At 39.3% G+C, this 19177-nt stretch overlaps 1 protein-coding gene across 1 annotated transcript in view; it reads right to left on the bottom strand.

The window, feature by feature from the left end:
* Nucleotides 1–19177, bottom strand: part of UTRN (utrophin) — a 556038-nt gene that overhangs the window by 397041 nt on the left and 139820 nt on the right. The window contains 9 exon segments of the mRNA XM_070376815.1: nt 1966–2089; nt 6680–6849; nt 8016–8195; nt 8475–8582; nt 11829–11930; nt 14110–14229; nt 15870–16020; nt 16867–17048; nt 18480–18683. Of these exon segments, the coding sequence (XP_070232916.1) occupies nt 1966–2089; nt 6680–6849; nt 8016–8195; nt 8475–8582; nt 11829–11930; nt 14110–14229; nt 15870–16020; nt 16867–17048; nt 18480–18683 (1341 nt within the window).

Here is a 19177-nt window from a genome sequence, read left to right as displayed (position 1 = left end):
TTCACAGAGGTATGGTCAAAGCAGTATGGAATCTGCCTATGGAGGCTAATGAAGCTTTCTGAAGTAGAGGGCGTTTCAGCCACAAAGCACAAAGGCTTACTAAACGGCCATCTGGAGCCCAGAAAACAACACATGGAGAAGGCAAAGGACTGAGAAAAGCACAGGAGCCAAGAGGACTGGAGCTCTAAGGAGTGAATGAGAGCTGCAGAGGCTGTGCTGAGAGGTAGAGAAGACCCCTGCCTGGGAGGCCTTGTATGCTGGGGCCCGGCAGCGTTCCCATCGTCTCCCCACAGCAGTGGGAAGTCATCAATTAACTGCAAGCACTGGAGCTGCAAAATCAGATTGATATCTTAGACTGACCATTGGTCAGAGAACCTAAGGCTGTGAGAATTTGAGAAGGGAAGGTGAACAGTGGCAAATGCTGCAGAGAAAGGAGATCTGAGGAAAATAGAAATCTATCCTTTTGAAAGCAATCGTCAGTGGTGACCTCTAACTAAGAACAGTCACAGTGGAATGATAAAGCAAAAATCAGTCTCAGCTTCTCACGCAAACATTCAAAGTCAGGTCTAACCCCAAACCACCTCTCTAGCCTTAACTCTCTACCACTTTTATACACACATCTAGCACAAAACAAAACAAATTCTCTGTTCCAAGAATTACAGCATGATTGCCCCACTCTGAACCTCTGCTCAAGGGCACTGCCTGCCAGGTTTGCCCTTGAGCCCAGCTCCAAGCCCCTCCCTTCAGTGTCACCTCCCCCTCTGGACTTCACCAGGAGATAGCAACAGCTGTAATCCTGGCCTCCTCTCAATTCCCATAGTACCTACTACTTTCTAACTCACATCATGAACATCTATATACACATCTTATTTTTTAAACGTTGTCCAAACTCTTTTCCAACAAAGGTCCGTCTAATCAAAGCTATGGTTTTTCCAGTAGTCATGTATGGATGTGAGAATTGGACCATAAAAAAAGCTGAGTGCAGAAGAATTGATGCTTTTGAACTGTGGTATTGGAGAAGACTCTTGAGAGTCTCTTGGACTGCAAGGAAATCAAACCAGTCAATCCTAAAGGAAATCAATCCTGAATATTCTTTGGAAGGACTGATGCTGAAGATGAAGCTCCAATACCTTGCCTACCTGATGCGAAGAACTGACTCACTGGAAAAGATCCTGATGCTGGGAAAGACTGAAAGCAGGAGGAGAAGGGGACAACAGAGGATGAAATGGTTGGATGGCATCACTGACTCGATGAACATGAGTTTGAGCAAGCTCCAGGAGTTGGTGATGGACAGGGATGCCTGGCGTGCTGCAGTCCATGGGGTTACAAAGAGTTGGACATGACTGAGCAACTGAACTGAACTAAAACTCACTCCACTGGTGATGGAGATGGCAATACAGACCTGCTCAAAGTGCCCAAATTATTGGGCATGCAAAGATGCACAGAGACTTCATGAACACCAACGAGATAAATCACTACAACCTCCTGCTTCAATTTACATTACTACTCACGCAGTATAAAGTAGCACAGCCAAGATCCCATACATTTTATAGTATTTATTTTTTAAAATACATCTCATCTTAAAAATATATATATAGAAGAAATCTGGAGATTCAAAATTGCTTATTGTATTCAGAAGCCAAAACATCTTCAGCTTACATGCATATAATATTAGGTGTCAGATTAAGATAGATCTAATCAAGCTAAAAAAGAATAGTAACAACTGGACCATGTTAGCAAGTGTCCCTTCCTGCACATCTCAGTGGTTAAAGAAGGAAGAAAAAAGGGAATTGATGTCAGCCTGCTTGAACAGATTGAAAATGTAATAGAGAGTTCTAAAAGCTACCTTACAGTTACATTTATTTTACAGGAAGATTTTTGGATCCCATCACATCTTTATGCCAACAGCAGAGCCATTCTGATGAAATATTTTATTCACTGGGATATTTTTGTTTTATCTTTTACCTTCAACTTCTTTTTCATTTCTGATGTTTCTTGCATCTTCTTATACTCTTTTATCTCTGTGGCTTGAATGGCAGTCTTTGATTTCAAGATCCAGTTCAACAGCTCAGCACTTATAGCATCAAACCTGATTTAAGATTCAGATGTTACCAACTATCATTCATTTTCTACTATTGTTTCACTTGGCTCAAGAAAGAGAGCAACCACAACACCAATACAGCATGTGGTTTTAAACACTCCTCAAAAATAAAGGCAACCCAGAAATACAGTAACCACACAAAATCACATCATACATTTACAGTTTAAAGTATGAAAAGAGAAACAAAGTTGTAATGTTAATAAATAAAATTATTAAATAAAAATTTTAAACATTATAAGAGCTTGTATTTTCACAAGCTTTTTGTAGATCATGAAAAATAGATATGGTGAGATACCCACAAGTAACAACAAGTACAGAGATTCCTAAACTAATACCTTCTTTAACTCAACATGTATTACTGAGCCTCATATATGCCAGGCACTGGACTGGGCTCTTAATATAAAGGTAAACCAGAAACAATCCCAGAAATTCACAGGATGCCTCCTAATTCAACTGGGGAGGGGTGGCTTCCTGGAGAACAACAGCTTTATGCCCAGGAGTTATCCTTGCAAAGGGAAAACAAAGAAAGGGAGGAACACACCTTGAGCACTGTAAGTAGTTAAGTGCAACTGGAATAGCGAGTACTAACTAAGCAGGGAGGAACGATAGATGATGTGGCAGAGAGCCTCTCGGACCAGTAACTGGAAGGCCCTGCAGGCTAGCTGAAGGAGCTGGACCTTAACCGAAAGGCAACAGAAAGCCAGTGAGGGGCTTAAAGCATGGGACTGACATGATTATATTTACCCTTTTGGGTCCCTGAAAAGAAAGAATAGAGACAAGTCCAGAAAATAGACGGTGGTAGTCACAGGAGCCAGAACTAAGTAAGAGTGGAAAGGAAAAAAGGGAACAGACCTGGGAGGTGTTGAGAAGGTCAGTTAAAACCACAGTGATGAGGAACAAGAGGAGAAACATTCAGTGGGCGCTGGCCATATGCCAGGCCCTTTCCAAATGGTTTCTGTGCATTATTAACTCCAGGAATCCTCACAACAACCCTGCGAGTATACACTATTATTATCCCTTCTAATGATGAAGGAATTGAGCTCACAGAGGTTTTAAATAACTTCTCCAGACCACAAAGCTAACAAAGGCTAGAGCTGGGATTTAAGCTGAGCAGTCTGTGCTTGTAACCAGGACTCTGCACACAGAACTCAAAGCAACTTCTGGATATTTTTAGATGATTCTCAGGTAAGCACAGGTTGTCCTTGCTGATTCTTTTGGGAAACTTGGCTGAACAGGTTTTCAGTGAATTCTGAGTATTCGTCTTTTCACCAAGGTAAATTTGTCTTGTCATTTGAATGGGATTTTGTGACACTCTAAGTAAATAACCAAAGGTCACAGTATCAGTCAAACCACAGTACACTCCTCATGTCATCTTCACAGCAGATTTCTACTTAATCTTTCAGGAGCACAAACCAAAGATCGTGTTTTAAATGACCTTGGAGACTGAGTCCATCTCTGCCCTCAATATGAGCGAGAACAATGTGAATGCATTAGAGCCACCATGATCATCTCAGGTCATGTTAATAGATAGGAATCTAGATGATAGGAAATGACTGTTACTATGGTGTTAAAAGAAAAAAAAAAAAAAAAAAACAGCCAGTAGCAGCACAGCAGAGGAGAAGGGGAAATAAACCATTACTTCTGAAGCATGTATTATAAGCTGTGCTACGCAGTTATTCAAAGTTCATACCTGTTCGGACAGCCCATTTTAAGACAAGCTAATAGTGCTTTCTACATCAGACTAAAAATAGTAAAGGATCTGAAAATCAAGTCTCACTAGGATGCTTAACAATATTTTGGACTTTAGGACAATGTAAATTAGATTATGAAGCGTATCCTTAAACTCTGAAGAGGTACCATATTGAAGGGGGTGATGTGGTTGCGTACCACTCCAAAATGCAAAACCAGCACCATTAGTAGACTCAGAGGGGTTTTAAAGTTTAAAAAAAAAACACAATATTTGGGCAAAATTTCTAATAATGAAATTTCACTGCTGTCTATTATAACAAACTGAATGTACTCAAGTCTCTATGTTGTCTAAGAAGGAACTGAAGCCATTTCTGCATCAATCAAATCTCAGAAGACTGTGGAACTCACAACTGGTTGCCCACCCAAAAGACACCTCCCTCCCCACATTTCTTCCTTGCTGCCTGAGTACCCCCAGAACACAACTACAGAGATGGAAAATGCAGGATAGTTTCAACCTCCCAGGAACCCAGGGCAGGGCAAATGTCTGAGTTTTGGCGAGTAAGACCAGAGTCAGGGAGTTAGTAATATCTTCCATAAAAGGTCCTTCTCCCTGATTAAAAAAAGAAAAAAGTTTTGTTTAGAAGACAAATAAGGAAAAACTTCCCTGCCTGCATATAAAGCAGGTTATACAAAGTTGTTACGCCAAGTGCTACAGCAGCATCTTGGGATCATGAGAAGACAGGTTTTGCCTTTTACCTTGCTAACATGCTGAGGATGGCAGAGACAGGGTGCCACGATGCTGACCCACACCATCCCATTAAAACTGCCCCACCTCCGGACTTTTTGCAACATGAGATAGTCAATGACCTCATTGTATAAGTCACTTTGGGCACAGTACTCTGTTTCTTGCAACAGAACTCACCCTATACAACATGGACATGTGTAAGATTGTATAGTTAGGCACCGTGACATTGCGATTTATAGTAAGAAACAAATATTTGGTCTTTGGCCTTGTTTCTAACACAGAGTTCCCAAACTCTTGGAATTTCCAAAGTGATAAGAGCAACAGAGGTGTCATTTGTCATGTTAGTGAGATGACTTTTGAATCCCATCTAAAATCCCATCTAAAAAGGTAGGCTGGTTGTCCGGAGACCCAACCTTGTAATTACAGGGTTGGAACTTTAGTCTCACCTTGCCCCCCTGACCTCAGGGGAGGGGAGAGGGGCTGGAGGTTGAATCAATCACCAAAGATCAACGATCTAATCAATCATGACTTTGTAATGCAGCCTCCCTAAAAAGTCACAAGGATAGGGATCAGAGAGCTTCGGGTAGGTGAGCATGTGGATGTTCAGGGAGACCAGGGCACCTGGAGAGGGCATGGGAGCCCACACCCTCTCCCCATGTCCTGCCCTGTGCAGCTCCTCAGTCCGGCTCTCCCTGAGTTGTATCCTTTTATAACAAACCAGTCATCTATTAAGCAAAACATTTTCCTGAGTTCTATAAGCTACTCTACGAAGCTAACTGAAGCAGAGGAGGTGGTGTTAGAAATCTCTGAATTATAGCCAATTGGTCAGAACTATAGGTAACAACCTAGATTTGTAACTGGCATCTGAAGTCCAAGGAAGAGGTGCTGGAACCCTCTAACCTGTAGCCAGTTGGTAAGAAGCATAGGTAACCTGGCATCTGATCTAAGATGGGGCAGGAGCAGGAAAAAGCAGACCTGGAGGAATAAACCTCTAACCTGTGAAGTTAGAATTGGTACCAGAACCTATTCATGCACCCTAGTCTTTCACAGCCTGCCCAGCTTCCAAATGCACAAAATCAACTGGCCGATACATGGACAGAATATAGACACTCAGGAAATAAAAGGTCCACAGTAAGATCAACATCACAAGCATCTCCCTCATCTGCTGCCTTGGCTCCAGAAGTAAAAGTTCCACAGCTGTTGTTTGCAACTCAGAGGTCCAACTCATGGTCCTAAAAGGAGATGCTGTTAGGATGCAGGAACGCAGCCTTATTACCAAAACTAAAGTCAACAGGTAAAACTGCAATCCTGCTTTGTCTAACAAAAGCTGAATTGGGGAAATCATATTATTTTTATTCAGGCAAAAGTAACTGCCCATGTACCCAAGCACTGGAATTCTACTGTCAAAGGGCATGAAAACAGCAGTATTCAAGGGCTGCTCTGAGACTATCTGTTCCAGGGCCGGTGAGTACGGTCCCTGGCCCATAGGAAAGCGCTGCAGAAGATTCAACATTAGTGAAAGCTCAATGCATGCCAGATATGACTGTTCCTCTTGTAAAGATCCTGAGTTTCCTTTGAGTCAGAAAATGAAACAAATTTTACCAAAGATGGATCTTTGGTAACATGAAGAATCTGTTACTAAAACAAAGGAATTAACAAGGAAAGAAAGAAGACATGAAGACAGCAAGGGAAGGAAAAGAGAAAGATCTAAAGGAATTACTTCCCTTAATTAAGTTTCTTTTAAAGGTAAGAAGAAGGAGAGTCACAAAGAATAAGGAGATAGATCTAAAGCAAAACTGTAGGAACTGTGACAGTGGAAGAAAGAATAAACAAAGGATCGTGGACAATTATATCCACCCACAGTAAATGATGGGAAAGAAAGAACTAAGGAAACGATATGTTCTGTCCATGAAGGCTACAGGCACACAGTTCTACCAAATGAACCAAAGATAAATAAAATCCAGATGACTTAGATGCTTAACCAGTATAAAGTGGAATATTCAGAAGACTGAGAGGTAGTGAGTGGTTCAGTAGTTGAATTTCCATTACAATAATTATGTTTAAATTTGCATATGATTAGTGATCAGTACAAAATAAGTACCGAGCACAAAATATTAATATATCATGTGCAAAATAGTTCTCACTTTTTTTTAGCTTCCAAATCCACAGGGATCTGTCTCTTCTTTGGGGGAGGAGGAGGAGGCAGCTCTTGCTTAGACCTTTTTGTAGTTACTTGTTCTCTTAGGCGAACCGTCTCTAAAAGATCCTTCTGAGGAATCTGGGACATTCCCAGCTTTGCAACAGCCTGAGTTACCTGAAATAAAAATCAACCAGGTTTAATGTTTTACAACAGCTTTATTGAAATATAATTCACAAGCCATAAAATTCTCCCTTGGAAAACATATGATCCCATGGTCATCAATACATTCAGAGTTGTTGTGCAACCATGCCCACTTTCTAATTCCAGAATAAGGCTTATCATTTCAAAAGGAAATCCCATACCCAGTAACAGTCACTCCCATCCTTCTCTCCCTCTTGCCCCTAGAAATGACTAATCTCCTTTCTGTCTCTACAGTTTTGCCTATTCTGGATATGTCATGTATTAATAGAATCAGTGCATTAACCTTGTGACCAGCTACTTTTACTTAGCACAATGTTTTCAGGGGTTCATCTCTGTTGTATCATATATTGGTACATTATTTTATTATTACTTAATAATATTCCCAGGTGGCAGTGGTAGTAAGGAACTTGCCTGCCAACACAGGAAATGTAAGAGATGCAGGTTTGATCTCTGGGTCAGGAACATCCCCTGAAGTAGGAAATGGCAACCCAATCCAGTATTCTTGCCTAAAGAATCCCACGGACAGAGGAGCCTAGAAGGCTACAGTCCACAGGGTCGCAAAGGGTGGGACATGACTACGTAACTTGGCACACAGCACACAATAATATTCCATTGTATGAATACACCACATTTTGTCCATCCATATATCTATTGATGGATGTATGGGTTGTTTCACTTTTTGGTTGTTGTGAATTTTGCTGCTCTAAATATTCATGTACAAACCAGTGTTATTTTTGATCAAGATGCTAAAATATTTTTTTAATTTATAAAATTATTTAAGATGAAAAAATCATTTTCGAGAAGGAAATGGCAACCCACTCCAGTATTCTTACCTGGTAAATCCCATGGACAGAGGAGCCTAACAAGGTCACAACTGAGTGACTGAGCACAAAGATCATGTCTAAGTGTTACCAGTTACTAATGGTCGAATGACTGGATATCAGAAGTTTTTTAAGGTCTGTTAAAATTCACTTTAGAAAACTAAAGAAAATACATGTCAATTTTTCAATTTTACAGTTAACCAGGTATAAAAAAACAACTTTTTAGTTTAACTACTACTTTTATTACACCAACACTAAAACAAAGCTGAATGTATAATTTCTACTTAATGGCACAAAGTATTCCCAAAGCATAGGTACCTGGTTGGAGGAATCTTCTAATCTCTGAACCAAGGAATCCCACCTCTGAGTCAGCTCCTCTGAGTCCCTGTTGATCTTCTTGGATGTCTTAGGATTATCAAGTAATTGACCCACATCCTGGCCAATCTCACTCAGCTGATCCAAAGCTTGGCGCTTCATTTCCATGTCTTCCTTCAAAATCTAGTATTTCAGATACGTATTAGATCACTGAATCACTTTAAACAGGAACGTATCTTCCTGTTCCCCCGTCAGAAAATGTAAACCTCTGTATTTTAGAGTAAAATTTACCTGCTTTAATTCCCTAAAGCTAAAACATAAGACTTCTGGTTTTAGATCATTGCAGAGCAGCATTCTAGTGTTAGGGAAATGAATTCACTCACTACATTCTATCAACCATTGACATAAAACACTAAGATATCATAGGCTCACAAGAGAGGTGCTGACAGCCACATCACTTACAGCCAGTCGTCGAACACTGACGCTTAGTTCCTTTTGGTCTTTGAAGTTGCTCGTCTGGACTTTATTTAAAGATTCTTCTTTTTCAGTTAACCATGCTTTCAACAAGCACTGCGAATAATAACCAAAGTTCGAAATATATTTAGGGAATCATTTGGTAGTTCAACTCAATCAAGTTCTAAAATCTCTTATTTTTATGTTACTGGAGGCTTTATCCAGATCTGGGAGAAGAAGGATTTCAAACCCCTAAGCCTGAGGCATAAAAAACTCAGAAAGATATCTTTGCTTAAGATATAACCCTTCACAGATTTGCAACTGATCAACCTAAAATTAACCCCAAACCTGGAAAATTAAACCTAATTCTCAGGGAGGCTGATGGCTCTAAAAGGCTAAATCCAACTATCCAAGTCTCCAAAAGAATCACTTTATAACTCTCCAGATGCCGAGGGAAGGTCAGAGATTTTCTTTTCTCAGTCCCTCTGTTAGGCAAAAAAGAGAGAAAAGTCAAGTTACATGGCTTGTAAACTGCAGAGCCAGATCACAGACCCACACCCCAAAGCTGATGGATTTTCCATGTATCTTGCAGGACAACCACACTAATGCTCCAGATTCAACAGCAGTTATGATTAGAAGAGGAAGCCTGAGGCTACTCCAAAGCCAATATGAAAAGCTTTAAACTTCATTGGCCAACAGTGCATGTCTTTTAGACATCAGATATTTAGTAAAGAGATAAATTTGAAGGAGGGATAAAAAAATGGTTGCCTTAATATAATTTTTCTCAAAATGTAGTATTTACCACAGAAACTTTCTTCTATAGAGTTGAGGTGGGCAATTCTTGGTTGTGTGTTTGGAGTCAACTCTTTTCTCAAGTTTGATTTATCAGTTTATTTAACAACCATTCTCTGCCTTTATATTTCACTCAGAAAAGGACAAATATTAAGAAAATAATGTAAATATGAATTCTGTCCTCAATGTAGTAAGAGTTACCACAAAAATACCCATAGCACCAGATAGAAAATGCAGACACCACAAAGAGACTGCTTCCAGTTTTGAAACAGTGGGGGAGGGAGAGGGAGTTCATAAATGACTTCATGGTCCCTGATGGATATGTCACTGGCAAAGTCCACTGGGATACTGGGAAAAATAAGGTGGAATCTAGGTGACATGGTCTGACCTCTTTTGGGTTTAGTCTAGCTTCACTTGCTTATAGGGGGCAGTGTGCAAAGCCCTCACACCTAACAGGATGGATTAGTGTTCCCAGAGGAGAGTTACTGTGCCCAACACCTCAACTGGGCAGCCTGTGTGCACAAGTGCTGTGTGGGATGCCTCAGTCCAAGATGGCGGCGACAGGCATAGAGAGGCTGCACCTGGTGTGATCTGGAGCCAAAGAGCTCTGCCCCCTCCCGCCAACAGGAACCCTCTAAATCAGCCCCACCAATGACTGACTGCCAGGGAGAGCACTGACTAGAGCGCAAGCTCACTCCTTTCCATTCTTTCATCAAAGAATAAAATTCTCCTTTGCTTCTGAACCAGACAGTTTCATTCTATGGGCTCAAATATCACTAGGCAAGAGGGCCCTCGTAGGAGCTGGACTCAAAAGAGTTGGTAACAGGTGGGGAGAACTTAAAAACAGATAGGCAAAAAGACATTTCAAGGCAGATGCCACACTTAAACAAAAACACAGAGACTAGAAAACTAGTTCGCTCTTTCAAAAAAAATGAAAACAATACAAAACCCATCAGGAATCTACCATGGACCGTGCATTGAGAATACAGCACTGAAAAGAAGTAGCACTGCTCTGCATTGAGAAGAAGTACTACTCTGCATGGCCACAAGGCCACGGCAGTCTTGGAATGAGCCACAAACTGGGAATTCAGGATTTGAACACTGAGTACATGAAAAGACAGAGGGAAAGTTTAGAAAGGTAGATTAAAGTCAATCACAGAATATCCAGCTGGCCACACTTGGCTCATGCTGGAGAAATTTTGAACTAATTCTCAGAGCCCATTTCTAACTATCTTAAAGCCTCTGCAACTAAGTGAACAATAATCCCTTGAAAGACTGTTTAATTCAGACACAGTTGATTGGTCTTATTCTCTGTAACAACAAATTATCAATTGAGTACCAATGTTGGCTTCGTTTCTACATTTTAACAAGATTTCTCCTTCCATATCACTAATAGAAGGCCATTCAAAGGTCAGTTTTAAACCTAACATAATAAATGGCCAAAATCCTAGCCACTCTCTATTTTTAAATATTTGTGATTACCAAATTTTGATTCTTTCTGAATTTTAAATTATTTTAAGAAGAGTAACACAATGGTTCCCTAGCAATCAGTCTCCTACAATCATTAATGAAGTTAAATTTCAATTATTCTATGTGACTTTTTGGCCTGAAGAAAAGATAAGTAAATTTAAATCTTTGTAAAGCAAAATGTAAACATTTCAGAAATCAGAATCAGGTCTATCATGCAATTCTTAAGAGGAAAATTCTGGCCAAAGATTGAGGGCAGGTGGCAGTAGCTTACAATTTACATGGGGACAAATTTTGCAACCTGCTTTTTAAGAGTTCTCTCTGCCACCATATTTAGTAAATCACAAAACAGCATACATTTATCCCATGAAAAGAATATAGCTGCTTTTTGTGGACAGAAATAAAAGGCATTTAAAAGAATCACAGTGAACCCTGGGATGTGGGAACAGAGTATCTGTTTATTTTCTACACCACAACTCTTTGGCATTTTGAAGAAAAGTCTTGCTTATTTGTATTCTGTTTTGATGGTTGCTTTTCTGGAAGGATGGAGATGGGCAAAAGGCCACCAATCAGACTGAAAACTCTAAGTGGCAGCTTTGCACCAAAGGTTCATTTTCTATGTTAATCCTTGGTGGAAAAAAATTAGCTACGTGTTCAATCATCGGTGTTGCTAAATAATATTTTTCTTGTTAATTTCAGCAGTTATTCTGATTAAAAATCACAGGTTTAAAGTTCACAAAATACTGAGTGGATTCATTTATCATTATGTACTGAGCACAAGCCATACACTAGGCTGTATGGCTACAAGTTCAAATACATTATCCAACACAAATGCAGTAAAAATTATGTCAAGTAAATCCTAAAACTAGCATATCTAAAAACTAATCTAACTAATGAGCAAGGTCAAATTGTTATTACAATAGAGCTAATTTATAATGCAATCGCTATGAAGAAACTGCATAATGGACTGAAATCTGACTTTTAACATAATAAATAATTATAAATTTTCGTTCTGAAGAAATATAAGTGATTTATTCAAATGCAATAATTAATGATGGTTACTGTTCACCATGTATTTTGCCCATTATGTATACAGCTTCATACCTGTTCTTCCAATAATTCCTGCCACAAAATGTTGATTTCCTGTAACCTATTCCAGCGTTCTTCAGTCCATCGGCACACAGCTGTCCAGCGTTCACCGAGTTTCTAGAAAAGGAAAAACCGATCCTTCATCAACAAAGCCTGAAGGGATAGTCATCACAATCCTTAAAGAAATTCTTGACATCCATTGTTCTTTATTACAGAGTAGTAATTATGAAAAATATTATGAATGTTGCTTTAAAAAAAACAGATGAATTCTATAAAATTATAGATAAGACAAACTAATTTCCATAGAATTTAACTATTTCATATTACACAGTTAGAATATGGCACAACTGGAACTCTATCTTGTAACTTTTTACTTCAAACTCCAGCTCTTTTCTATTTTATTGTGGCTTTTATATGAGAATTTGACAGTTTCACACACACCTTCAAAATACAGCAAACGTATCTACTTTCAAGGCTTCCATTTTTTCAGGCTATAATTAAGACAAAATTCAGTGTGTGGCTCATTTCTTAACCATTTTTACATGCCAAGACAATCTTCATCGGTAGTACCAAAAATTACAAAAAAAAAAAACTGTTTTGATTTGTTCTGTTTATATTGCATGATACACAGAAAATTCCACCAAACAGCAACAGAATATTATAAGTATTAGCAAGACTAAATCAATAAATTTGATACATTAAAAAAAATCAATCTTCATGATGACTTTCCCAACTAATTACTTTATTACCACTTTATAAATAATGATTAACAAATTCTGTTTTGTTTCTTCATTACTTACCTATAAGCAAGAATTATTTAATGCATATTATCTTATTTCATTTGTATTATCAAAATAGGCTTTGCATTGTGCAAAAGTAGAGAACATAGAGCCAGAAGAGAGATCTCTCATCTCCGAATGAAAACTCATTGCCTATTTAAACCTCGGGGCCTCCACTCAACCACTATGAATACCCTCACTGTTAAATAGACAAGACATGAATGCCTACCTCTACGATTACTGTAAAAACTAAATACTGTTGCACCAAAATCTCAAAACCACTGCCCAGTTTTAAATGTTGAAAAAGAATTCCATATGATAATTTATAGTTACTAAAAATCATCAACTGAAAGTTACTGAAATCATCACCTGGCAACATTATATCAGGTAATCCAAGTTCAAATAAAATACAGCTGACCCTTGAACAATTGGGCGGGTCCGCTCATACTTGGATTTTTTTCAGTAAATACATAGGAAAAAATTTTGAAGACTTGTGACAAAAATTTGAAATGAAGATGAACCACACAGCCTAGAAATATCAAAAAAAAAATTAAGAAAAAGTTAAAAATTCAGGAATGCATAAAATATCTGTGCTGCTGCTAAGTCACTTCAGTCGTGTCCGACTGTGTGTGACCCCATAGATGGCAGCCCACCAGGCTCCCCCGTCCCTGGGATTCTCCAGGCAAGAACACTGGAGTGGGTTGCCATTTCCTTCTCCAATGCATGAAAGTGAAAAGTGAAAGGGAAGTCGTTCAGTCGTGTCCGACTCTTAGCGACCCCATGGACTGCAGCCTACTAGGCTCCTCCATCCATGGGATTTTCCAGGCAAGAGTACTGTAGATACGTATATAACATACAAAATATGTTCTAATGGACTATTTGTTACCAGTACAACTTCCAGTCAACAATAGGCTATTGTTAGTTAAGTTTTGGGGAAGTAAAAATTATACTAGGATTTCTGACTGCTTGAGAGGTCAGTGCCCCAAACCCCATGTGTTTAAGAGTCAACTGTACCAAAAACTCTCTTTATAAAGACTTGTAAGCATACACTATAGTCACTGAGCAAAAGGAAGCAAGTTGTTGGGGTTCCCAAAACTGATGCTGACATTTACATATTGATCTACTAAAGAAACAGGGATATTAAATCCTACATGACTGAAATTCTCAAACTTCACATTTTTTTACATATTCACTGGCCCCACTCCCAGTGAGGCCCAGAAATATGCATTTTAACAAATTCATCAAGTGATTCTGGGCAAGAAGGCTGTGGATCATTTGTTGGCATCAGTTCTTGAGCTTCAAAATCTTGTTCATACACCCAAAGGCTGAAGTAAATGAATGATATCTTGGTTCTCCTATAAACCCCCATGCTGTGGAACCCCAGCTGGGAAGTACAACCTAAAGAAGATGGTTTTACTAACCTAAATAAACAGACTGAACATGAAGAATAGGAACAATGTGTGACTGAGGCTCAGACCCCAGGTGCCTTAGCACTATCGTACTTTATAAGTCCTTACCTGTAATTGATCTTCCAAAATAGCTGTAGCACTCTCGCCACTGTTTTCATCAACAATCACCACCATGTGAGTCAGGGAATTCACTTTCACTTGTTCAGCCTCAAGATCATTCTGCAAACTCTAGAGAAAAAATTCAGATAAACCATTATGTCTACTCTTTCCCATTTACATATTTAAAATCTACCCAGTTGTCAATAGTAATTAAGGACACTTAATGAGGCATCCTGTTTTAAATTTCCAACCATTAGCCTAAGTGTTCTCCTAAGGAAACAAACCCATTATATATCTTTACATTTCATTATGAACCAAAGCAATTTGAAAATGCAATGTCATAACAGACTGCAAATGTGATGTCATCACTTTTATTATTTTTATTCCAAGTTTTGGCTGAAAGAATAAGAGAAAAGGTGTCACATAATCAAGTTTAGTGCATACAGTAGGAATTAAGAATATAGAATCATTAAATCAAAAAAGTTCCAAATTTAAATACACAAAGTCAGAGATCATTTTATCTAGTACAGCACTGTATAAAGTGACATAAGTCAAATGTGATTTAATAGTCAGAAGCTGTTCTGATTCGTTACCCAGGAAAGCAACTGGGGTATACAGACAATTTTCTTCCCACCTCTTCCATGGGAAGAGAATGCCAGGTCACAAGACATATATTTAGGTGTATAGGTAATTTATTCAAATACTACCGATAGTGTTGTCAACTGCCTTGAGTTTTTGTGTTTAATGTATCCTTAAAGCTTAATTTACCCATTTATCTAGTTATTTCATTGAGAAATAAAATTCTTCAAACACTTTGCAGAGAAGCTATTTTACTCTACCTTTCCTTGACTATGAAAAGTTATCTCCTAAATTTGTGACCTCCCTCATAGCTAAGTTGGTAAAGAATCCACCTGCAGTGCAGGAGACCCCAGTTGGATTCCTGGGTTAGGAAGATCCCCTGGAGAAGGGATAGTCTACCCACTGCAGTATTCTTGAACTTCCCTTGTGACTCAGCTGGTAAAGAATCTGTCCACAATGCAGGAGACCTGGGTTCGATCTCTGAGCTGGGAAGATCCCCTGGAGAAGGGAAAGGCTACCCACTCCAGTATTCTGGCCTGAAGAATTTCATGGGCTGTACAGTCCATGGGGTCACAAAGAGTTGGAAACAACTGAGCAACTTTCACTTTTCAAACCACTCACAAAACTCATGAATCCTCACCTAGGAAAAGAAGCAATAGCTTTCCTGAAGGATTATGAACAGACCAATCTGAGGGTTTCCTTATTTCCCAACACGTTGCATTCATGCAATGGACTAGGGTTCTTAACCACTCATGAGTCCAAAAAATAAAAAAAAACTTTGAGAATCTTATGGACACTATGTACTTTCATAACAAATCTCTGCTGCTGCTGCTGCTGCTGCTGCTGCTAAGTCACTTCAGTCGTGTCCGACTCTGTGTGACCCCATAGACAGCAGCCCACCAGGCTCCCCCGTCCCTGGGATTCTCCAGGCAAGAACACTGGAGTGGGTTGTCATTTCCTTCTCCATAACAAACCTCTATATACCCATATAAAATTTGACCTTCGTTTTCATCCCTGGCTCAGAAAACCCACATCCCTATGCACTCCACCCTGCAAGTTACTGAATACAAGAGTGCACTGAAGGAGTGTCCCAGCTCTGTGCTAACGATAGACGCCATCAACCCCTGAGAATTCTAAGTGCTGCTTTTTCATATTTGATAAGGTATAAAAGAAATATGAGCCAGATTTACTTTATGATCTTCCAGCAGCTTTTGCAGGGATTTTAAGTCATCATCCAGGGGGCAAGTTTCCATCTTTTGAATGCGTTCTTCTGTGAGCGTTAACCAGGCGGACAGCTGCTGTAGCTGTTTCCTCTGGAGTTCCATGAGGACATCGTGCAACCTGTCCAAGGGGAGCAGAGCGTTATCCCTACTCCTTCTTCCCTTTGCAAAGGCAAACACACACTCCAGGCATCAAGGAAACGGGGCAGGGAACACACTCTTGTCTAACCTTTTAAAGCAACATTTAGTCTTTAAATATAGAAACCAGCAAAAAACTTATTTTCTTCCTAAATGCAGTCAATTAAATGCACTCCAAAAATGCAAATAACAGCACCCTCTATTTGTATCAGAATCATTGTTTCTTTAATCAGGAATTCCTGCCTATTAAATAGGTGGAAATTGCAGTGGAATAGTTTGCTCCTTAACATACAATACACGAAATAAAATGAACTGTACTCTTAAAAAAGGTTACAAAAGGGAGTTCTAGATAAATAAAACATAGCCCTATCTTCATGTCAGAGTTGGTGGTTAGCCAGCTTTAATACTGCAAAGTCCACATACAATGTCTTTGCCCTTTTTTTGCTGATTTCTGTATGGCCACTTTTACATTTTCATTTGGTTAACATATCAAAGGGGAAATAAAGATCATAAAAATTCCAGCAATGCTACATACAGAAAAGAGTCAAAATTTGACAAGGCAAGTTCCCACAGACATGTAGACTTTTAGTTGTGTTAAAGTGGGCAACTGGGACTTTCAGTGGTTAAGACTTCGCCTTCTAATGCAGAAGGTAAGGGTTCAATCCCTGCTCAGGGAACTAAGATCCCACAAGCCTTGTGGACAGAAAAACAGAACATAAACAGCAGAAGCAATATTGTAACAAACTCAATAAAGACTTTAAAAAAATTTTTTAAAGAAAACAACTAGGCCCCAACTTGCAGCAGTGTTCACTCCCAGGCCTCCACTCACCGGGACTGTCTGTCCATACTTTCGACCCTGAGCGCCTCCCATCTGGCATTCAGCAGGGACATTTGTTCCTGAATCTCAAACTCCTCTTCATCTGTCAGAGTTCCTTGTGTTATCAGTTGGTTTCCTGCCTGCAAGACGTTCCCCACGCTGCTCTGGTGAGCCGTCAGTTCCATCATAAAAGCCTGGGAAGGTACATTGTTATGATCTATGAGCTGCTCATTGAAGAAAAGCAAATCTTAATAAATTGTTAATGCCTAAATATCAATGCTGTGGGGGGAAAAAAAAGTAACCATGCAGACTTCAAATAAAGCAGACTTTGATCCACTTTTTTGTAAGCTCTGAATATAGGAAATAAGCAGCTGACCTAAGGAAAAAGATGAGATCAAAGAGGACCATATTATATCTGATAACACGAGCTATTTTTATGTCAATGCTGATTATGCGACTGATAGATCATTAACATGGAACTAAGAGAAGATATAATAAATAAAACACCACGCTCGCCCAAAAGGACTTGCTTAAATAAAATGACCATTTGTATTATTTTCAAACCAAAATAGCAAATAAAACCTGTCAATTAACATACCACCAAAAAACTACTTAATCAAAAGAATTCTTCACATAACCCAATCACTACAAAGCAATATATTCCTGAAATAGTAGGAAATTTTCATTATATAAAAGTATACAAGAATACTGGATACAAGTTTGTTTAATCATATAACAAATAAAAATAACCACTTCCTAGGGAGCATTCAAAATTTAAAGACTTGGTGTACTGATTAGCCATTTTATGTCTTAACTATAATAATACACTTCCAAAACGAGCAGTACTAAAGCGCTGATTTTTGTCAGTGGCTCCACTGAATCTACAAATTATGGTAAGACCAAAATCCAAAATTTAATTCCAACATAGAGTTAATCATGCACGCCAGTTTTATAATGAAGCCCTATTTAAAAATCTTAAGTCTTCCAAAAAAAAAAAAAAGTGTAAAGCAGAGACATTACTTTGCCAACAAAGGTCCACCTAGTCAAAGTTATGGTCTTTCCAGTAGTCATGTATGAATGTGAGAGTTGGACTATAAAGAAAGCTGAGTGCCAAAGAACTGATGTTTTTGAATTGTGGTCTAAGAGAAAACTCTTGAGTCTCCCTTGGACTGCAAGGAGATCCAACCAATTCATCCTAAAGGAAATCAGTCCTGAACATTCATTAGAAGGACTGATGCTAAAGCTGAAGCTCCAATACCTTGGCCACCTGATGCAAAGAACTGACTCATTTGAAAAGACTCTGATGCTGGGAAAGATTGAAGGCAGGAGAAAGGGACGACAGAGGATGAGATGGTTGGATGGCATCACCGACTCAATGGCCATGAGTTTGAGTAAGCTCCGGGAGTTGGTGATGGACGGGGAGGCCTGGTGTGCTGCAGTCCCTGGGGTCGCAAAGAGTTAGACACAACTGAGCAACTGAACTGAACTGAACTGAAGTTCTCAAATAATGCCATGAAATTTCTGTGGAGCAGAATTCAGTAAACAATATATATCAGGGTGCATCTCCTGATTAAGACACAGGCACCATGGCACATACTCCTGTTCATCAGCTACAGATTACTTACTTCATGGGTTGCAAACTGGTCTTTGACTTCTTCCACATCATCAGAAATGTCATCCTGCTCCTGAAAAGTATCCTCGGCAGAAAGCAACCAGGTCAGCACTTCCTCCAGTGCTATCTGATAGGTGTCTAGATCCATATCAACCTCCGTGACAGTGCTGGGGGTTTCAGCTCGGGGACTCTCTTGCTCCTCTTCTGGTGCCGAGCTCTATGAAAACAAATCCAAGAAAATCCACAAGCATCATGAAGACCAGAAGGTGTTCAACAAAGGCACACTGGATGGAGACCCAAGGTAAACACCACTGTGTCTTAAGGCATCTGTTGGACTCTCAGGAGCTGGGTGAGCAATGCTGTGAACTAGTCAGAAAGCATTTATTCATGCCAGGATGGCAAAGAGTACAAAAGCTGTATCACTCATGGATTCCATACTCAGACATACTCTAATATAGCTGTTATTGTTCAGTCGCTCAGTCCTGTCCAACTTTTTGCAACCCCATGGACTGCAGCACACCAAGCTTCCCTGTCCTTCACTATCTCCCAGAGTATATAGTTGGGAAGAGACAAATAACCCACATGAATCACTTCTAAACAAAAATAAAAAGGCTCTTAACAAAGTTATAAATTCCATGGGTCTAACAAGGGATGTTATTTGAATTCATCAAGGGATAGATCAGGACGTTTCACAGAGGATCTGGAACATGG

Source organism: Bos mutus, chromosome 9, assembly GCF_027580195.1.
Source record: "Bos mutus isolate GX-2022 chromosome 9, NWIPB_WYAK_1.1, whole genome shotgun sequence".
Classification (NCBI taxonomy): domain Eukaryota; kingdom Metazoa; phylum Chordata; class Mammalia; order Artiodactyla; family Bovidae; genus Bos; species Bos mutus.
This window is presented reverse-complemented; position numbering and strand designations above follow the sequence as displayed.